The sequence below is a fragment of the Aplidium turbinatum genome, chromosome 16, assembly GCF_918807975.1.
Source record: "Aplidium turbinatum chromosome 16, kaAplTurb1.1, whole genome shotgun sequence".
NCBI lineage: Eukaryota > Metazoa > Chordata > Ascidiacea > Aplousobranchia > Polyclinidae > Aplidium > Aplidium turbinatum.
In genome coordinates this window covers 9,202,779-9,226,483 of record NC_137487.1, presented here as the reverse complement: position 1 = coordinate 9,226,483, position 23,705 = coordinate 9,202,779, and the positions used below count along the sequence as shown (strand labels likewise).

Below are 23,705 nucleotides of genomic sequence, written 5' to 3'. Positions count from 1 at the left end.
TACCACCATTGCGCCGCGGCGCATTGGTTAAGAAAGGTAGGACAATTTTCCTTATAAACTCGATTGATTACAGTCATTAAGAAGAAAAAAGAGCATTAGCAGAGGGTGGGAATGGAACCCACGCAATCGAAATGACTATTCCCTTGCCCAGTTCCCACCATGGGAGAAAACGTTTGTAAATTTGATTTTTTTTTATTGTGAGCACCGTAGAGTGAAAGTCGACAATGGTACTTCGCTCATCGAGACAAAAAGCAAAATAGTTCGATTGCAAGACAGTGATTTAGACAAGAATTAATTAGCACACATGATTCTACTTCAACAAATTTAGAAACAAGTAAAGTAAGGATTGTTTATAATGCATTTGGCTAATAATATACCGTAATCATCGTTCTGCAAGTCTTTGCAAGCGTAAAAACGCAATTGAGAAAGAACCTCAAATTTTCTTCATGAGTTAGCACTTGGAAAAAGAACAGATGTTAGCTTTTTCATTGCATCCTGGATTGTAAGTGGTGGTTGACAATCTCCTTGACGCAAACAAGATAATTTTTGTGTCCATTTAGAAGAATGGCATTATCTGTCTTGCCAAGACAAATCTGTGCTCTCCAGTCTCCATAGATAACTTCTTGCTGCATTTCAAATTGAAAACAAAGAATTGTTAACAGTGAAGGATTGAAAGTACCACGCGATGAGCAAAGCGACTTGAGTTATAAAAAATATTCCATGATTGCTTCTGTGAAACCTTTTGCGGTTTAAGAAATGTGCAAATCGGTCAATCTACAATAGTCAATAACATGATATACACTTATACAGGGTGGGCCAAAAGTAGGCTTACAGTTACAAAAAGTAGGATTTGGGTCTAAAAGTAAATTTGTTGTTTTCATGTGGGTACTTTTAAATTTAACCACATAATTTGAAGCAAGCTTCATCTGACCAAAAGATTTTGTCCAACATTTCAACTTGTTCTCCAACAAATTGGTCAAAGTTTCATAACTGTAATCCTACTTTTGGCCCACTCTGTACAGTAAAACAAACCGTATACAAACATTCATCGTTGAATATCAGTAACTGGCACCATTAATTAAAGTATCCAAACAATGCGAGAGGTATGAAAACGCTCAGTAAAATTCAACTACAATAGCTTGACCTTCTCAACATTATTGGGGTGGGTATTGCTACGCATTTGTCATTTTTTCGATTTTATAACCACAGAGTGGGCACCAAGAGATGCGAAATAGAACTAGAGACCAAAAAGATTGGTATCACTTGGATGCGAACAGTGAAAAACAAAATGGTCTGGAAATGTAAATGGAGGTCATCTGCCAGCAGTGGTATGACCGGCTGATGACGAAACTACTCGGCGCTGATTGGCTGGTCAGCTACTGTTTTACTCAGAGCACACTAACACGGATCCTGTTGGATGTCCTAACTGAGGTGTGCGTGTTTATAATGTAACTTTTGTAAACACCTCGTACGGAATGGATGCAGCAAGAAAAAATAAAGCAATTGCTTTCGTGGCAGCAAAGGAACAACAAATTTCCCACGGTAGACGAAACCTTGGCACCGTCCAGCAAAACAAAACTTAAAGAATTTTATCATTTTAAACCCCAAGGGACGTCACAACAACGCAAAGACGACGTGCTTGCCAGTTGTACAATTACATATACAAAAATACAGAAAATGACGCCAGGTGTAGGACAAGGAATGACAAGTATAAAGACAGCGGAAAAGCCAATACAGCACCACGAAGGGGCGAAGCACCGGAACAAACAAAAACTCAGTTTATTTTACTGTGCAGGAGGCTCATTGTCAAGCTGAATCTTGTTCAGAGGAGTCTTGGGAAGTCTTGATGTTTTTTTGTTCGCACTTTGCATTTTCACGAAAGCTATCTTTGCGGGTCAGGAAGGCAATAGCCGCAAAAACTATAAAGGACAACATCTGAAAAAGAAGTAACAAATTGATATTCAATGACTTTAGGAAAATGTATAAACGTTGTACTTCTCTCACCAGACTGGTAACTACATCAGCACATTCTTGGCAAATGAGTTGGAAATATGGTTAAAGCCTCACGTGGTGTCATAAACATGTTTCAAAAATTAAAAGTGGCCAACTGGCTAAGCACGGCAATGTTAAAATGTAATTAACCGTGTAGTGACCATGTGGATCGTCACAAAATTCCACAACGAACAAAACACACTGCTTCTGTGAGCACAAGCCAACAAAGAAGCGGTCACAAAGAAACTTGATTAATGTTTTGGCAGCAAAGCGGTTATCTGTCATACCTTCAACGTAAAAAGCATTGTACCAAAGTAGAGACGGAAAAGAGGAAGGTCATACAAAACGCAGGCCGCACCTCCACGTAAGCCTCTTGTTTTGCAGGCCTCGTCTATAATGACACCGGCTATTATAGGAGCAGGGATGGCACCTGAAGAAATTCTACATTGTGACAAAATATCAAAATGTAAATATTGTTTCAACATGATTTAGACATCGTTCGACATTGAATGGAAGTAAAATTAATAATTTAGCAACCACATACCTAAAAACTTGTTGCATACCAGCGTTATACCGAGACCAAATGATTTGTTTTTGTTAAATAAGAGTCTCATGATCACAACGAGACTGGCGGAACAAAGACTCCCGAACATCACAGCCCCGAACCCGTTGAGCACCATGAAGTAAATAACAGACGAGACGCAGTTACTGCTGCATCTGCCTGCGATGGCGGTGCCACTCAGAATGCACGAGCAGTTGGTGAAATTCTGTTGTTGGAAACAAAGGCGTTACATTGAGCGAAGGTCGCGTAGCGGGTTTACGCACTAAAAAGTTTACATTTTTGCATGGAACAATCGCAATTCTATTGAAGAACTAACGTGCATTATATATAAGATCAAGATACGGCCAGTACAAAAGCCAGAACTTCAAAATTCTTTTGAGTTTTCATCGTGTGAAAATGTCTTCAAGACGCAGAGCTTTGCGCAGGGTGCAAAATTTGCAAAAAAAAAATCGAAAAGATGTGCGAAATTTGACATAAGATTTAAATCTTAAACAAAAATAATTTCAAAACCTTACACCATTGGTAAACAACAGTTTTGCGTGGCGCACAAAGTTTGTTAACAATATAAATTAAGAAGACATTTCATCTGTACAACGTAGGCTACTTGTACATACAATCACAGAAATGTCATGTGTTTACTTTTGCTGCATAGTGTCTCTGCTATTATAAACTACGCTGGATGTTTAAAATCTGTATACGAAAGAAAGTTTGAAACAAAACCGTCTATGGCATCTTACACGTTTCATGAGAGCGCAGACTGTTGTCAATTTAACAACAAAACGTGTTATAACATAAAGGTAAGTTTGGTCATTTTTACTCATGACATTCTCACGGGTGATCAGTGAGATATGCGGGATGAACCGGAGTGATATAATCTTTCTATGAAGCTGACAAAATAGGTATCTTAGAAGGATTCAATAGCGTAGTCAATGCAGTGACATGCCATATAAAATAACGTGCTAACTGTCTAATATTAAGCATGAGGATAATTTGCGTTCATACCAATGTCTTGTGAAGAAAATCAGGAGCATAAGCTTTGCAACCAATCAAGCAGGAAGAAAAATACGTCACACCGCCAGCGCAAACAGGTTCAAAGCGGTTCATGCAGGTGCAGTTGTGAGAACATGTGCGCTGCCTGCAAGTGAAAATAAACATAGCACGACTCCCAAAGGTTTATATCAGTGGCTTCTTATTCTGTATAACGCGTGCACATACTGTAGATCCTTCAGGTGGTTAAAACATTTTTATTACGGTACCGCACATCATTTTTTCCATAGGGTATATGAGAACAATTGAAACCGCCTTGTTTAAACTTAGAAAATCGAAAACATCTTGGCTGCAGGCGAGATAGTTCATGCATCAATGACGTCACAAGTGTTGTCACCACACACACTTGCTTTAAAGTTACACCCAAAGAGAATTTGTTTCAACCACTTTTCTTCAGTCACGTCAGTTTAAAAACATGTTCAAAAAATTCATTTCGATTAGTCTAAAACTCGCCAGTTGTAAAATAACCGCACACAGTTTTGTAATTGTTATTATTCCAAATTCATCACAACAAAAAAACTGCTTCTTGTTTTTTTACCCAAAGAAAACTTATTCAAAACAATCCCATCCCACCCAATTAGCTTAAAAAAACATTCCAAAAATTCTTATTCGCCACTAAGCTAAAAGTTACAGTCTGGTTACAGGACAGCCGCACGTAGATGTTCTGATTCAGGCTTGTGCAATGCCACATATCCGCAAAAACAAGTACCATCAGCTTAGCAAGAGGGCTCTTATACGTAAAACCAAAGTGTAGTTTACATGAACATGGTGCCTAAACCAAAATGCACAATTTAAAGCACATGTTTTGCAGTTTACTGACAAAAATGGATCGTTTTGCTTTGATAAAAACAATATTGTTTTGCAAAGAAACCTTAAAAAAATTGTCTGCATAAATAAAACAAAACAACAATTTTTGTTTATCTTATTCAGTGTTTGTATATGTTTTTGAGGTCGCTGGTGCCGAATTTGGTGCTAGTTTTTGCCTACTGTCAATGGTTTGAAGGATATTTGAGAAAAGTGTTTTTACTGATATTTGAAAATTAGTCGAAATATTGTGCATTAGTTGAGGTTACAATTTTCTTTGAAGTGCTGTTCGATATCACGCAACTTGCTTTAATCATTTATTATTCCTTTTTATCACTTGCTAGATGATTGTGAAAAGCTACAAACTAGCAATGTGAAAATTTTTAACACGTGATTGGTCAAAGTTTTGGCTGTTTACAACTGGCCACATTTCCTGGAGAGTTGGGCTAGTGGCAAAGTCTTTGTTATTTATTCAGCCATTGAAGGCAAGTAGACGAGTCAATATACGGAAAAAAGGCACCTAACCCCAAAAAAATTGATACAAAAGGTTTTTCAACGGATTCTGTTACCTATGGGCCTACTAAATAACATACTAAAAGTCTACCAAAATCGGACCTCCAGAAAGGGGTCATTTTCAAGATGGCGTCCAAGATGGCCGCTGGGATGTTATATTGCCTATATCTCAATGGCTATTCAAGCTAGAAAGGCGGTTTAGGTGTCTATCCCTAGGTTTTCGGGGTCAATAAATCGAATTAAATAGGTTAAATTACGATAGGCTGATTATCTACTGAGATACGTATGATTTGTATATAATATACGACCTGGGGAGCCCGGGGACATTTCGGACGCAGCGATAGGCCAACATCAGACAGAGCAGAGCACGATATTAGCAAATTCACTTGAAGCTTGAGATAAACCGCAAACAAAATCATCTTGACTTCCATTATGTAACACGAGCTTGAGAAAAGTGGTTTTCCAACATTTCAGTTTCTATACTTTTGGCAGCTTGATAAGCCGAATAGTGGTAAAATTTTCAGAGATAACTCCTCACTTTTCATCTGAATAAATTCCATATGTATTAGTGCAAAACGGTTTCCAGTACACTTTAAAATAAAACATTTTTTCGAAAACAAAACACTCGAAAATCCGTCCGTAGTATCCCCAATCTCCCCTAATAAGATGAAATTATCATAGCAGCATATTACATGCGGCATAACAGGTACTATCTATACAGGCATCTAAGAAAAACTGCAACCAACAGGAGGCTCATACTTGGCCTCCTACAGTAGATGAATACAGGGGATTGATCTGTTCTGAAGAATGGCGTACCATTAAAGTCTGGACACAGACACATTCAGAAAATCATCGGAATTGCAACAGTAGGCTACAAAGGTACATCGTAAACCAGGGTGATCAACTCGTTTGTTGTCTTATTGCCTACGGCTGTCTCTATTCATCATCTTCCGACTTGTCTAGAAGAAACTTGTTATGTAGATTGTCACATTCTTGCAGTTGGCATGGTCCACATGCAGCGGTACATGGTAGTCCGTATTCTATACAGGAGCAGCGGAGTGTCTTACAGGCAGTGGAGCAGTTGCAATGAATGACCTTCAAGAGACTGTCTGGAGCAGCCTTCATTTTTGACAGAAGTGGGATGAGCCGATTCTTTTGCAGGTTCCACCCCCAATTCATGACATCCATACTCTCTGCTTTTCCCACCCAGACCATTATCTGGTAGTAAACTCGACGACAGTGAAATCGGGTATAGCAGATTCAGTTGGTGGCAGACGCTTAGGCGTTACAAATGATGAAGCAGAGACAACTTTCTTGCTGAAGGTGTTGTATCATATTGTCGCAACGGAATCTGTGCTCTGGCCATCAAAGAAGACAGCCATTACTTGGCACCCAAGGTCATCGAATCTCTGTGGTCTGGTTTGAGGCAGTGAATGCTTTAGCACAAGACCGAAGAACAGGATCTCCATGCACAAGTTTCCGAAAAGCAGTCTTCTTGCCAACACCGAATATCCGAGGCGTAGTGTCACAACCAGTCATGGCATGGATAAATATCAACTCAGAACACATGTCATGTCCAAAGATTTTTTTCAAACGGTTGATGTTGTATACTTTGGTACTGCCATCAGCTTTGGACTTGTCTGACCTGAAATAAAGGCCCTTACTATCTTCTTGTGCATAGTAAACAATTAACACAAGGAGATCTATATCTTCTCCAATCAGCGTTGTTGTATGGATAAGAGATGTCTCCACTGCGGCCTTCACAAATTCTACATCAGCATCCCCAGATGCATTTACGACGGTGCAATTTTGTTCCCGAAGTTTACCACTTATCATCCAAATCAAATTTTGTTTATTGGCATCTTGTGAAAGGAACTCCTCCTTCTTGCCTGTGAACATAGTCTCCGCTGTAAAGTTGACAACGGGATGAAGATGACGTCCTCTTCTTTGATGCATGTTGTCTTCAATGGTCGACCCTTCTTCATAGCCGTCAAACACAAATAACACAATGCTCGTACCGGATCCATATTGCCGGATGGTGAAATCAGCATATGACCGTGCTATTTCACTATAGCTTTGTCCACGCTGCCATGGTATGCGGTGAAGGAGTGAACCGCCATCAAGTACGTGGCACTCCGTTTTTGGCACAGAATGTAGGATTGCATTACTTGCGTGATCACAGATCGCGTGTGCTAACTGTGACTTATCAGCTTTTCAAAATACATGTCTCGATTCAAAGAGAGCAGGAGGGAAAGAACTAAGCTCGTAACACATAACTTGCTCCAGTGATAGATGTCCAGCTTGGGAGACCACCATGAAACGTTGAAAAGGAAGTGCAGTATCAATGATTCGATCAGGAGCGACCTTGATAGCAGATTTTTGCCCAAGGGTCTTGGCTTTATCCTTTCTACTGAATGAGTATGCGAATGCAGGTTGTCCTGTCATTTTTTGTAAGATTTTTTGTCTAACAGTCTCATATTCGTACACGTTCACACTATTATCGGCTACAACACCAGTGACAACGTTCCATAACGAAGCATCTTGCAAGAAAGGTGAACATACGACAAGTTTTGAACTGATCTTCTCCAGGTCAGCAGCGTCCCTTTTCATCCTTGCCTTTGTTGAATCCTTGTGCTGTTCAGATGTCGTGAATGATAAGTTTGTAAACTCCTGCATAGAGATGTTGTACTCTGATGTTATGGACCTGGACTGGACATGGTCCAAAGGGCTCTCTGCTTTTCATCCATTCCACTTCCGCGCGTCATACCCCCAGTGGTTTTCAACGACCTCATCAATGTTGTCTCGATGACGAGATCTGAGCTGAGGCCTGCCCAGAACTGGCTGCTGCGACGGATAACATGAAAACCCTTTTCAAACTTCCTGAATACACCTGGGTGGTTAATGTGAAGCTGTCCCATCTGTTGGATATAGAAGTATGCCGATTTCAAGTAGTTGTAATACCCAGCTGCGGCAAATATCGGCATGCAGTCACTGACAGCACGTAGGTGCATCTGCCAAGAACCTATTCGATCTGCCTTTATCAGTGACCTGGAAACTTTTACCATGCTTTGGAAATTCAGCCACAATTGACTTGTCTTGGATCTAGCACCCAGTTCTATCCTTCTTTTCTCCAGCTGTTCATTTATCTTCCTGAGGGTCGCTGATATCAATACAGTTTCTAATGCCATCTCACCGTTTGATAGTGCAATATACATCCTTTCAGACTCTTGAACAATCAATGCGAATTCGGGACTAGCATCTTCCATCTCTGATACCATCATTCGGCTAAGACATTTGTCCACAAGCAGATGACCATGGAATGCTCTCTGAACTGCTTTGCCTGTTAGCATATGGGCTACAGAATTTTCACAGTAAACTACCCCTAGAATGTCCTGAAGTCCTGTGCCGTTCATCAGTGTTCCAATCGCTCCTAGCAAAGGAACAGATTAATCCCCTGTATTCATCTACTGTAGGAGGCCAAATATGAGCCTCCTGTTGGTTGCAGTTTTTCTTAGATGCCTGTATTGATAGGACCTGTTATGCCGCATGTAGTATGCTGCTATGATAATTCCATCTTATTAGGGGAGATTGGGGATACTACGGACGGATTTTCGAGTGTTTTATTTTCGAAAAAATGTTTTATTTCAAAGTGTACTGGAAACCGTTTTGCACTAATACATATGGAATTTATTCAGATGAAAAGTGAGGAGTTGTCTCTGAAAATTTTACCACTATTCGGCTTATCAAGCTGCCAAAAGTATAGAAACTGAAATGTTGGAAAACCACTTTTCTCAAGCTCGTGTTACATAATGGAAGTCAAGATGATTTTGTTTGCGGTTTATCTCAAGCCTCAAGTGAATTTGCTAATATCGTGCTCTGCTCTGTCTGATGTTGGCCTATCGCTGCGTCCGAAATGTCCCCGGGCTCCCCCAGGTCGTATATTATATAAAAATCATACGTATCTCAGTAGATAATCAGCCTATCGTAATTTAACCTATTTAATTCGATTCATTGACCCCGAAAACTTAGGGATAGACACCTAAACCGCCTTTCTAGCTTGAATAGCCATTGAGATATAGGCAATATAACATCCCGGCGGCCATCTTGGACGCCATCTTGAAAATGACCCCTTTCTGGAGGTCCGATTTTGGTAGACTTTTAGTATGTTATTTAGTAGGCCCATAGGTAACTGAATCCGTTGAAAAACTTTTTGTATCAATTTTTTTGGGGTTCAACCTTATATTGACTCGTCTAAAGAACGTTAGTGACTAGAGGAGTTTGCAATGAACAGTTGATAGTGCTGGCTTGCTATTAGATGATTTAATTTGGTAAGAAAAAGGAGAAAAGCAAATGAAGCGCCCAAACGACCCAAGTTGCATGGTTTAAACTACTAAATTGCACTTTCTGTTCCAATGAAAGATCGTAAATCAGTGAAAATATTGCTGGACTTGACACAGTACAAGAACCACAATTGAGACGTGTGTGGAGAATTTGAAATGATTGCTTTCTTGTGGGGTTTGCAAGAAGGCTATATCAAACATTCTTGCTTTCTTTATTTTGTGGAATAGCAGAGCAGATGAGCAGCACTACTTGATAAAAGACGGGCCAGTACGCGAAGAACTCACCCCGGGCTTCTAGAATGTCAAAAACGTACCCCTCATTGAAAAGAGTAGAGTATTACTTCCACCTTCACATATAAAAACTTGGGCTTGTTAAACAGTTTGTAAAGCATTGGGTCCAGCAAGTTGTGCCTTTCAACACATTCGCTCAATGTTTCCAAACCTTTCTGAAGCTAAAGGGTGGGATATTTGTTGGGCTCAAACAAGGAAAATGTTGGCCTCAAAAAAAACTGGACGAATCAATGACTGCTGTGGAAAAAAGGGATTAGCAAGCTTTTCGAATGACGGTGGAAGGATGTCTTGGTAACTATACAAGAGCAGACCACGTTATGGTCGTGTCAAATTTGATTGGAAGCTACCAAAAGCTTGGATGCCGCATGTCCTTAAAATTGCACTATTTGCATTCTCATTTGACAGACAGACAGACAGATAGATAGATATATAGATAGATAGATGTTTATTGGCTGCTGCGAAAAAGATGCATAACAAGACAAAACACAATGTACATAGCAAAACTGTTGAAATGATTACAATTAAAAAAAAAGAAAATGATGAAAGCATCACAACAGCAGTGGACTTTTTCGGTGTAACTAGGGCGATGTAAGAGAGGAGCAGGGTGAAAGGTTTCAGCAAGGTTTCATCAAGACATTTTAGTTACGGAAAAAGGATACCACGGGAGGTGGGATGAAGTCATGATGGGAGATTACATTTGGAGTTTGGTACGGGATGTAGATGTAGTGCGCAACTTTTTTGCCATGTAAGAGCTATTTGTGAGAAATATTAACTTGAAATCATGATTTTATTAAATTATAAATTGTGACAGACCCATTAACATCACAGAAATTTTAACGCCATTTTTAAATTCAGCGACCCAAAAAACATACAAAACACTCTAAAATTATGATAAACAAAATTGTTAAAAAAAAATGTTGTCCAGTGTATTTGACATCTCCTTTTTCTCCGTACGTAAACGTGTAAAAAATAACTCTGCTTGCTACCAGCCAAAACATCTGTCCTTCAAACCAACGTAAGGAAGAGCGCTTTGCTGTCACTACAACAACAGAAACGTTTCAATATACCGTCTCAGTGTGGTGACAACTTTGTCTGGGACACAACGCTAATTTAAATTAATACTTTAAAACTTCAACTTCACAGAAAACAAAACAGCACTTACAAGTCTGTGACCACTTCAGCGTTGTCGCAGTACACAAGAAGATAACACACGCAGTGTACCACAAGCCCTAAGCCTGATACCACCGCGAGGTAACGGTATATCCCAGCCAAGGAGAACTTATAGCGGTTTATGATCAATCCGCCAAGAATTGTTCCCATCACAGTGAACGGAGATGAAACCAAACCTGTTAGAACACACCTTTTATACGTCTTTAAAACATTAAATTTTCAAAAAAAGATGAGAACTCATGAATTTCCGCTAAAAAAGTGGTGAGAGGTAACATAGCGTTTGCTTCCTGAATAGTACTGTATTGCTCACTGACCTAATGAAAAGGGTGCCTACTTGGTAAATGTTGGCATTCGGTTTATACTAAAGATCATACATAGGCTACGAGGTAGTGTATTTTGTTCTTGCTGAGCACACAGAATAGAGCGTGAGGCTAACAATGTACAAAGCTGCGCCTCAATACAATCGTGTTGAAACTGTTTGCTTTGTACCGAATGAACAGAAGAGTAAAAGAACTGAAATCTACACACGACTATGGATTATGATGATTGGAGACCTTTGATTATGATTTTGACCGAAAGTCAACTGTTCTGTAGTAAATTTTCCATTATCTGGCATGCAATGTGAAAATGCACACTTAGCTCCAAAACTCAAGGATGAAATGTTTTAAATTGTAACTATCTTGATGCTCACAACGTTCTGTTCATTGCACGGAGACACAAATACTTCGGCAATAGCAAAATAGACCATATAACCACACACTACTTGACATTTCATGAACTTTCAAACTTGAACGAAATGAAGTGATAGAACCATTCGTCCTCTCTGAACAGAAAAATGCGCATTTTGACGCTTTAATTCTGTACTTAATTTTGTTTTTTAAATGGAAAATAGCGGGAAGGCTCAAGAAGACCCTTTCGTTTCAATGAGAGTACACAAAACTTACCAAAAAGAACGTTGGAGCGAGAAGTAGTCAAAGAAAATTGCTGTTCGATGTATTTAATGACAAAAACGCTGTAAGCCACAATGTAAGCCCACAAGAAGACAGATCCAATCACAGTGAGAATAAAGAGTTTATTCTGCAACAAAAAAATAATTGTTAATTTGAAACTACAGCACAGTGAGCTCATAAGTCGAATAAGTCAATTTTGATCTAAGTGTGATGTTCCTTTGAAGACATCTCATATCAAATAAGCAAAAACAGTTTTCATTTTACTTGCAACAGTTTTCTCATTACAGATTACAGGAAAAATAACAATAGTAATACTAAACGCAGGATACATGCGCAAAGGAGACACTATGGTACAAGAATATAATGACATAGGCTATAGCTTTTCTGGTAGAGACGTGGATTTAAAAAAAGTGACGTAAATATACAGCTGAAAACCAACTACGGGTGCGCATCTAAATTCTACGACGACCAACCTCCAAAAGACTTTTTCCTGATGAAAGTAACTGCTGCAAGTGCTCCCTGAAAGACATGTTAACGTTACTATCACAGCGCCTTTCGAAAAAAAGATTTCCCGACCAATTGGTGAGATTTCGGCGCAATCTCTCATCACCGTTGTAGAGGTTATTTTGAGAGGTTTGATTGGTGGCAGATTGGTCACGTGAAATGTCGTCTTTTATGAACAGCTGACGTTGCGCATCATTGGTTTCTGAAGAACATTCTTTGCTTTCTCCTAAGAATAGACATAAATCAATCAAACGCAAAAAGTCGCATTGGGTCAAACTTTACAGTTGTTAGCCACGCCTCAAACAGGAAAGTGAAACAACCCAGACAGCAAAATCCGTCATTTTTACATTGATTCAATGTCTGCAGACGTTGAATCAATGTAAAAATGACGGATTTTGATGTCTGGGAAGCCTTCAACAACAAACCTCCAAAGCATGCAGACTCTGTGCAGAGTTATATAATCTTTTGAAGCCATAACGGCAGTACAACCACACTACACCATAAACCGTTTTATCGCGAAGGTTCCTAAATCTCACCACAAAATATAAGTGCACAATCTGATCCAGATATCTCGCATATAGCGGTTAAAATGCATATAGAAGCTAGATAAACTGACTATGCGATTATCCGGCTCAGTTCGCAGTGCAATTCTGAGAGCAAAAATCGTTCATTTTAACGTTACAATAGGGTGCACTACGTGTGACGTGTACGTGGTTAAACAAAAATTCCCAATAAATGAACCACTTACAAGCGGATTCACAAAGAAAAACTTGCATACCTTTGCTCTCTCCAACGGACTTGGAATCATACGGAACTCCAAAAGTCTTACCACGTATTTTTCTGAAGAAAAGAAAACAAAGATAAAGAACAGGTTTGTTAATTTTGCTTACTAAAATAAAATAGTAATAAATGATCTGAAATATGAAATTGGGCTAAACTTACAAGGACAATATTAGCTAATTCCGCACGGGAGTAAACACTAAACAAGTCTTTTATCAAAAACAAAATTTGCCGTGATGAAGCAATAACTGACCTTGGAAAGCAGAAGAACATCACACCAACCACTGCGTTTACAGAAGCAAAGATTAAGAACCCAAGCCACCATGCGGATATCCAGGCCGGGTTACGAGGGTCCATCTTTGTAGGGGGGTCAGTGAGGTCCACCCACAAAAAAGTTGTCCATGCCGAAAGCAAAAAGCCCAAGACAGGGCCACCAAATTGAGTACTGATAAGGACACCTGGTGAAAAAAAAACGAAAAAGGAAGAAAACATGCTTAAGTCGATATTTTGTGATAGCAGTGCTACAAACATAACCAAACCACTTGTTTGTGGTACGAAAAACTCAACTCCATTATCGAACTACAAAATAAAATAAACAAAGTAATAGCAGTACAGTTTGCTAGGGGCCACCCTAACTAGTAACTACGCGATGATGTATTATTGCATATAATAAATTAGTAGTAATAAGCAGCAGTGGATATAAAAGCTATATACTATAATAAAAAATTAGCAAAATATATATTCAGTAAAACTTCAGCCCAAATAAAAAACAAACTTAACACGGGATTGGATTTATTGAACCAATTCCACCCCAAATTGCTTTCTTTCAATGAGAAATATGTTTAAGTTGTAACATGAATCAAGGTGGCCGTATTTTCGGAGTTTTTGAAGGACAAAATTAAGCTATTCAACTGAATCAAGAGCACTGAGAGAATTTATCAGACCTTTAAAGAAAGACAATCGCAATTTTTATGCAACTTACTTTGCTGAATATTGTACCAATGGGCCATAAGCGCCGACTTTTATTTTTGCACGGGGTGGCGGATAGCACAACATGGCAACCTAAAAACTTTCAAACTGCATGTTTTTGTTTGATCTTTACTAAGCGTGTTTCGTAGATGCAACTGTCTTTCACACCTGATTTGTAGCTCGATAATTTAATAATAATAATGTTAGTTTTTATATAGCGCTGTATCCATCGCAGAATGCGTTGCTCCACAGCGCTTTACATAACAGACAGTGTCAATGCAGCCGTATAGAGGCGCAACTGAGTACATTATTACCCGAATCCACTCCATTGCTCAGTGCCAAGCAGGAATTAGATTCAGTACCATTTTTAAAAAGTCTTTGGTATGACCCGACAAGGTATCGAACCCATGCCTACCGCTTCAGAGACGGGCGCACTAACCACTAAGCCACCGAGCCGGCAATTTACAAAGCAATTTTAAAACAAAGCACAGGAGGTATGTCGTGAATTTTATTGTTACGTTGCTGCTCTGACACTTGACATTTGGCAAAAGTATTTTTGCGAACAGCAGCTCTGTCAATCCAACTGTTAATCAACTGGTCAAGTTGTAACCGTGAAGCTTCAGCTTGATAAACATTTAAAATTAGGACGTGGTTCAATCGCTGTTGCGTCACGGTAGATCGCAAGTAGGTTTTTATGCGCCTGAGTGCACTAAACGATCGCTCCGCCTCGCAGGTGGTGGAAGGCAACGATATATTTTCAGTATATTTTCAAAGGCAAAGTATATTTTCACAATGCAGACCATGTTTGGAAGCATTAATGAAATTGTTTCATTGCTTGCAAATAGATCAAGCAGTTGCGACATAGTTGCAAATCGGACAGAATGCTCTATCTTTGCATCTATCGTATTCTAGCCACGGGAATTCACTCTCCCACGATTTTTGACAGCTTCTCCCTTCAATAACGATTATCCTGCTCGTGCTCGGTTCTTCCACCTCCCTGATCGTGCTAACGCTTTTTAGCATTGGCACACTTTCGTTTCGTTCAGGCTTTGGTCACTTTCATGCTGGCTGAAATCCTGACTAGACGCAACAAAAAATGACTCAATGGAGGGCTGCAATTTTGAACGCGTTTCGATGGCATCTTTAAGCTGAATAAAACTGGAATGTCGGCGAAAACTTTAACTGGACGACTTTTCGTAATTTTTTCTATGGTGTAACAAGCAACTCCTATGTCAGACCAATAAATTCCCGCCTCAGACTTTTACAGTACGACGTTTCGTAATTTTTTTTATGATTTAACAAGCAACTCCTATGTCAGACCAATACATTCCCGCCTCACAGTTTGCCACGCAATATTAACTTACTGCATGAAGTAGATAACAAAGCAGAAATTAAAGCATGAAGTAGATGACAGTACACTCCAATTGAAATCGGAAAATAATCCAAAATGCAAAATTTTAAGTAATTGAAAAAGGTTGCTTTTATTATGGGAATTGGCAAGGAGTGTAGCTTTCCTCGAATAGAATCATGTTAACGTGCAAATTTGCAGAACGTTAAAACTGCTGTGACTTTGCTAAGTGCACTTTTTAAATAAAACTCAATAAGTTTCAAAAATTGCATTTTTTTAATGAAATTTGAAAATAGATATTCATTTAGGGCAGTGATTCTCAAACTGTGTGCCGCCACAGATTCTCAAGTGTGCCGCAAATCTTTGAAATTTTGGAAAAGAACTGTATAAATATTTAAAATAAGCCATTCAGACAAGCATGCGACTTAAAAGCGCTTTAACTCCTTCAATAAATGATAAATAAGCACATGTGACGATGAAGCCAATTATGGCATTGCCGATACAGCAGGGTAATTGCCACGTCACTATTGGGCTGCTATGTTAGCTATTGCTAACAGTACTTCCCACCATTTGGAAGCAATGAATCAAGCAATCTTTCTGCAGAAGAAGAACAGTTCATCGATTTACGAAACGACCCATTTTTTCAAACGCTGTTTCCACAAAAAAACTTGGATGCGTTTTGGCTGTCTGCTTCCAAATTCTATTTCATAATCCGTGCAAAAGCAATCAAAATTATATTGCCATTTGCATCTTCATGGCTATGTGAACATGGCTTTTCTGTTTTGACTGAAATTAAAAGCTGTAAACGAGAGAGACTGCTTGAAATTGACGATGAAATTCGGGTATATGTTTGTCAACAATGCAACCTCGTTTCAGTCGAAGCTTATACTGATACAAACAAGCACATCCATCGCATTGACACGTAAAAATAATTTTTTTAAAGCAACTTTTCTTTTGTAAGTGTGCCGCGTGCATTTTATATTTTTTCTAATATGCCACAAGCTGAAAAGGTTTGAGAACCACTGATTTAGGGGGTGGAGCTATCAATCATCGAGATAATTTTATTTCCAAGTATTTTATAGTTGGCATAATTTATAGCGACATTATGAGCAGTTTAAAATGTTTCAAAAAAGATTTTTGAGGGAGGCAATGGAAAGATCGTATTTTATTGATTAATAAATTTCATTGCATACCTAACAAATGTAACAATGACTTATGACAAGTAACAAATAAAACGATCGCAACAACAAGGAAAAAACTCGTAGCCACGTGTTGCGTAATCTTCACGTAGCTTGCTTGATGTTACGCGAGTATCATGCTTGTGACAAAAACAATCATTAATTTTTCTTCGCAATACTGTATTGGTTTACCTCTTGCTTTACGTTGACTTGAAGCGAAAACCAATGATCAAAAAAAAGATTTAAACGTCCGTTCAAATTACATTTATTTGCAGTAAGTAATGTAACCTAAACGGGGTGGCTGCCACCCCTCCACAGCGGTTACGGGGTGGCGTGGCCACCCCGTAACCCCGTAAGTCGGCGCCAGTGCCAATGGGTACAATATTTCCATTTTGTATATGGTAAACTATGTCACTCATGCACCATTTACGACCACTAATATATGATGTACCAAGATAGAGAGCTGATCTGCTTCTGGGCAAATGGTCGTCCATGTATGAAAAACCAAGTGGTTTCAAAGGAGACATTCCAAATCCAAATACAATTTGCCCAATCAAAATTATAACATAATAACCTCCGCCCGTGGAGATCTGAGCAACAGTGGTGTTTAAGCTATACCTCAAGGTTATTATAGACCTCCAATCATTATCATAATGTCGTAGCATCTTATACCAAATACCACTATCGTATTATTTATAATCAAAAAACACGTTTGTTATGCCGTTTCAGGTTTTATCACTGTGCTCATTGTAAAAATCTTCATTGGCTTAACAAAAAAATTAAAAGAAAAAGTAACCTGATGAAAATACTTTTGATAATTCAAACTCCTGTTTGCTATGTATCATTGAAATATTATATAATCTAGTTTAGAATTGTCATAATCTAAAAATGCCAAATCTTTCAAAGTGAAAATTTGTTCATTTTTAATGGAAATTTTATGCAGAAAATAAACTTAAATGAAACTTAGATTGCAGCAGATTGATTTAATGCCACCGCTAAATGAAGGTAAAAAGGACTAATTTTGCTGATCTAGCCTGCCCAAAATTGCAACACGCGGTCATTGAGACTTGTTTGAATCGAGTATTGTGCAAAAAAGATCATGAAGAGCATTTGGTGATGCACACAATTATGATTACTCCTGTATTATCTAAAATACTGCCAATAAGCACAAATTAGTGCTTATTATATAAAATATCCTGAATTGTTTACACTGTGTCAGTGCACTTTAAAGTAATCAAGCACAACGCGAACATTTCTGGAGGCATTTTTTGACTGAATGAATGCAATGGAACAAAATCAACGCTTTCCTGATGGATGTTTTCAATGGGTTTGAAGTGCAGACTATCTTTGAACAGTTCTTTTAAGTGTGCTTTAAAACTGAAACGACACACTTACTAGATAATACTACAGTGTAAGAATGTAGTTGGAATTATCCCGTACTATGCACAAGGTATTGAAATTATAGCTGAATGGCTTTCTAAATTATTATAGAAGATCAAGGAAAGACTGTGAACTCAATAAGAGTACTCGGACAGAACATATCTTAAACCTCATTTATTATAATTTAGAAAAAATGTGAAACTCACACTTACATATTTTTACTCACTTCTGTTTTGCCTGAACTGGGCATGGTGAGATTAAATTGAGGAAAGATCTTTCCACATAAAGCTGGGGTATGACCTGCAGTGGTTTGAAAAATAAGATCAAAAGGAAGAAGCGGCAAGTAGTTATGCGCTTTAAAATGTTGTACAGTATTCTATAGTAGTAACGTGGCATCTCATAAATAGATGAAGTCTAAAATAATCGATGTTATTATGAAATATGCAAATGTCATGTACAAATATCCACCACAAATGTGCCACCGATTTTTGTCAAGCTCAGGAAGCAATGCTGAGATCAATTGAGAATGTTATAAGCCTAATCATTTTCTTCAGATGACCACGTGACTGAACACTTATTAGCGCTTCAACTACATGTGCGTTTTGCTAACCTTGACACTGCAGCATGTGCAATGCCTGTACCAACCTGTATAGTTTGACACCACATCATGTTTGGGCATCAAAAAGTGAGGAAATGCTGATAGAAGCATCCCGACTGTCATCAACAGACATCCTACACCAAGTATTCTAGGTCGATGGCGATATCCACCAAAATAACTCACAAAGAGACAAATCGAAAGGTCACCAATCTGAAATAATATTAAAAACAGTTCAGTTTGTTTCCAGAAAAAATGATCACTAGGCTAGTAAAAGTTTACCGTATTTTAATTCGCAATAAACATAAGTGTGGATAAGTGGTTAACACTATCTCCAGATTTGTAGCAGTGGCTCAAATTGTTTGCAGACAGGCCAAGCCTGATTGAATCAGCATTTGAAGAGTTATTGGGAAGAAACGCATTTCTATCCATCATAAAAATATAATCCAGATTGCTTGGTATACAGAAAAAAGAAAACAATTTATTGTTTAAGCTTTAAGGGATAGTGTATCATGTTACAAGTTTGTGTCCACACAAGAAAATGAACACACTTTTTAATTTTAAAAAATAAACTAACTTAAAATCCCTTATTAGCAAATACCATTTATGTTTAAAAGCATGAGATCACATATTATATATATAAGTGAAGTTACAATACATAGTTTAGCAACACAGCAATAGATAAAGGAACTTAATCTTCTTTATATAATACTCTATAGATAACAAGTAATAAAGTGTTTCTGGTGTGTCACTCTTAAACCTCTGTTCTGGCTTCTCGTTGTTGAGACAATTGCAGATTTAAATTTTATTAGGATCTTTATGTTAAAGAATATCAGTCGAACAAATAAAACAAACAGGTTTGGCAACTAAATAAAATTTATTAGTAAAGCTTTCGCCACCGTAAAGGCGGCTTCATCAGTACTCTTACTCAAATAGAATCATAATATATCTTAATATTATTCTATTATCTTAATAATATTATATTAATTATTGTCTTAATTGTGATATGTTAATAATATTATAGTAACTTATTTATGAATAAGAGGAAAGCTCTACTAATAAATTTTATTTAGTTTCAAAACCAGCTTGTTTTATTTAGTGTATTATATTACGGAATGGCCCGTTTCGGCGAGTCCAATTCAGCTAGTCCGATTCGGCGAGTGCCCTGTTTGGCGATTTTTTGAATTTTTTTTTTAAATTATTGGGTACCGTACCCTAATTATCATTTCCATTTTAGGGGTTGGGGTTAGAGGTAAGGGTTAGGATCTTATTTCAACGTTTAGCGACGTTAAAACGATGTAATAGCACCCAATAATTAAAAAAAAATTTTAAAAATTGCCGAATAGTAGCAGACTCATTATATTAGGTGTTGAAGTTGAAATTACCTACCTGTTGCGCAGCACCTAGAACACCTAGTTGCTTGTTAGTGAGTTTTAATTCTCTTTCAAGTGAAGTGAGAATACTTTTGGTGTATCTGGAACAGCCCATCTCTACCAACAAGACAGTTGACAGCACCACAAAAAAAACATTGATGTTATGCCACATCTTGACTTTCTTAAAGAACCAAACGTAAAACTGATTCAACACAGGACAAAATGCTACATGACTACAATGGTATTTAAAGATAAAAAAACATACGCTAATCTAATTTTTCAAAAACCATATAAAAATTATGCTGTAATGAGAAAATAAAGAAAATTTCACCACAAGCAATAATAACATGAACCCATCTAAACAATGGTGATCAAAAATACACAAAAACGCATTAAAATTGTTTAATATTTTGCAACAGCAATAATTCAATATGCAAAAGATACAATATGGTCAGCCATACAAGTTATATATAGTTTCATCATTGGTTTTGGTTTAATATATGAATAAATAAATTAACATAATTACCACAACATGACACTGTAATGTTATTTGTATATATTTTTTTTGTGGAATGTTGTTCATTTCAAAGCATGTTTAAAGCATGTCTTGAAATGACCCAATCCGTCTAAACATGTCGAAGTTTTAAATTCTTAAATGGTACTCTGACTTGATGATGGTAGTAAATCAAATGGTAGTTAATCAATGGTGGTTAAAAGTTATCAAATTGCGTCTTAATAAATATTGACAATTGCATAAATAATCACATTGTATCAAACCCAAAATGCAACTTAGTCATGCCTTGATGATAAAATTGCTTTTGAGTATGACAAAAAAGCTTTATCAAGTATCATTTAACGAGAAAAATAATCCTCTGCCTTGAAGTATACCCAAACACAATATGGCCAGGCAAGCAAACTGAGCTGGTTCAATATTTACACTTGTGTGGCGGGTAGGTTAGACATTTAGACAATGAGTAAAAATAATTTCTAAATAAACAGAAAAACGCATGACAATAAACATTAATATAGTGATCACGAAATTTAGAAGGCAAATCACACAATCAGAAAACTCCAGGTCAAGGGTTTTTGAAGAATTAGTTTCACATGAAAAAATAATAATAACTTCCATACGACAGTAATGTTTTTGATCCTATTCAAAACTTCATACTTTCCTACCATACCATGCATTTCAGTGAAACACATCATGCAAAGGAGCACATGTTTAGTTTGAAACTTTGGTATTTTAAAGTAACCAGGTGAGAATTATTTGGTTCAACCGTTGATTGAACAATAATAGATAAATTCAAATTTTGTTTCAGTTGCTAGCAAACTGACTCCTCATAAACCTGCAGATATATAAGAAAAACTAAAACAATGAAAACTATTAATACTACAAAAAGTGCTCAATGCTAAGCAAGAAAGCAAAGCAGAGCGAATTAAATCAAATATAGTTATTACTATCTGAAGCCTTTACAGACTGTTTCACCTAACGGATCATCAGAAGGTCTTATTCAAATAGAATCTATGTATAATGTCACCAAGGATACAGCTTTTTTATATTGAAATGAGATACCTCAAAGACTATTACCATAGCACATGCACATTTTCAACTGACAAAAAAAGTATTGAAAAAAACTTCTAGTTGCTTCTTCAGAATCTTTTAGCCTTATATTTTAAATCTCAACATTTAGCGACAGATAATTGTAGCATGTTTATAATACAACTGAACCAAAATTCAATTCAAAACGCAATTCATTCTTCAGGAAAAATAAACTAAAATACAACAAGATCTTGTAATCAAAGTACATGCTGAATTGCTGATGATTAGTCAGACATGATGTATTTCAAGAAGCCAAATCAACCGGTGCCTACATAGCCGGGTCTGCTACTATTCGGCGAGTCTGATTCGGCGAGTCCGATTCGACTAGTCCGATTCGGCGAGTTCCCTATTCGGCGAGAGCCCTTTTCGGCGAGTGCCCTATTCGGCGAGTTTTTGAAATTTTTGAAAGGAAATTATCGGGTACCGTAGCCTAATTATAATTGACGTTTTTACATCGTTTTAACGTCGCTAAACGTTGAAATCGTGCAGAAAGGAATAAAAAGAAAATGTTTGAACTATTAAATTAAAATTCTTCATGTCAGTTTAGTTGCTTTTATTTTTGACCATCATATCAAAAACAATACACGTCAACATAGCAAAGGTAGAAGCGACAAAACGCGAACGTTTAAACGTGCTTGAATTCGTCATGTCAGTTCAGTTGTTTTTATTTCTGATCATGATATCAAAAACAATACACGTCAACATAGCAAAGGTGTAGAAAAAGGTAGAAGCGACAAAACGCGAACGTTAAAATGTGCTTGTGACCGAAGTAAGTTATTGAGTTGAAAGAAATTTGGCACGGTCGCAACACTTTCAGAAAAATTTAAGATGTAAAGGGAAAATAACACAAAGAAAATGTTACAAAAAAAAAAAGATCATGTTTATTTCTATAAGTTAGTACTTTTGAATAGTTAAAATGATTAGTTTGGACCAACAAATGTGTGGCCTACAGCTTAGATTGAAAGGAAGTTATCGGGTACCGTAGCCTAGTTATCCCGACCAGCAAAAATTTGTTCCAAGAACACAGTTCATTTTTACATTGTAGTAACAGAATGAAAAGGCTAAACAAATGTGTGGCCTATCGTGTTAACGTCGCTAAACGTTGAAATCGTGTAGAAAAGGGAGCTTTTGCTGACTAGGATACTTTGAAACTGAGAAACATTCACAGAAGCCCTACGATTTGTTCCAAGAACCCATTTAGCATAACATTTCATTTGTACATTGATTCAACGTCTGAATACATTATCTTAAAAATGCAACGTATCGTAGGGCTTCTGTGAATGTTTCTCAGTTTCAACGTATCCTAAGCACCCTTTTCTACACGATTTCAACGTTTAGCGACGTTAAAACGATAGGCCACACACTTGGTTAGCCTTTTCATTCTGTTACTACAATGTAAAAATGAACTGTTAGGCTAACTGGGTTCTTGGAACAAATTTTTGCTGGTTGGGATAACTAGGCTACGGTAGCCTAACCGATAATTTCCTTTCAATCTAAGCTGTAGGAGTGTAGGTCACACATTTGTTGATCCAAACTAATCATTTTAACCATAGGCGCCTAAGCCGTGGGGACCAGGCCCCCACGCATATTTCCGCGTGGGAGCAACTTTTTATGCGGCATTGATACATAAAACAATAGATGAACTAGCGATCGGCAGCAGGAAAACATTTTTAAATGCAAACCGCAACAGCTTCGCAGTAAATAATCACTAGAACGAGTAGCGATGCTACAATCCCACCCCCGACAAAAAAATCTGTCATTTTTACGTTGATTTAACGTCTGCAGACGTTGAATCAATGTAAAAATGAATGATTTTGCTGCCTGTGACATAGCAAAAATCTACCATTTTGCGTCGATTCCATGTCATCAGATGTTGAATGCACTCAAAAACAACATAATTTGCTACGTTGACGCAGCGTGCGTTTAACTTAATGCGCTTGCAAACTGCCTCGCTGTCGCTTTCGAAAGTCGAAACCTCTGCAGAGAATTGTCGCGGCAGTGAATCGCTTGCTGTGAAAATGAACTTGAAGTCTCGGCCCGAGGTTACCACTAACCAACGTAACAAGGGCTGGTACAAACCGCATTGCCCACAGTCGCACAAGCGGCATAATCAACACAACAACGGCCTCGAGCAAACTGCATGGCGCACACACGTCCGTTGCCATGGAAACCCGATCAAAGGCGGGGAATATGCGCATCTTTTGTTTTCATCTTTACAGCGAATTGGAACTTGAAAGCTGGTCAGCCATAAGTTGCGATATTGTAGTGAAAAGGGAGCAATGTCAAGTCGAAAACTTAATCAAACGTCT

The 23,705-nt window shown here is 37.8% G+C and overlaps 1 protein-coding gene across 1 annotated transcript; it reads right to left on the bottom strand.

The window, feature by feature from the left end:
* Positions 1-185: 185 nt before the first annotated feature.
* On the bottom strand, positions 186-19,925 carry LOC145785612 (solute carrier organic anion transporter family member 3A1-like). Its single transcript, XM_082597289.1, has 13 exons — positions 19,813-19,925; positions 18,474-18,636; positions 18,055-18,128; positions 16,900-17,038; positions 13,207-13,411; positions 12,952-13,013; positions 12,143-12,399; positions 11,664-11,796; positions 10,712-10,895; positions 3,557-3,689; positions 2,537-2,759; positions 2,280-2,422; positions 186-1,935 (listed from the first exon to the last, which is right to left on the bottom strand). The coding sequence occupies exons 1-13, from the start codon at positions 19,909-19,911 to the stop codon at positions 1,807-1,809; spliced, it is 1,944 nt and encodes a 647-aa protein (XP_082453415.1). The 5' UTR covers positions 19,912-19,925; the 3' UTR covers positions 186-1,806.
* Between the last annotated feature and the right edge of the window lie 3,780 nt (positions 19,926-23,705).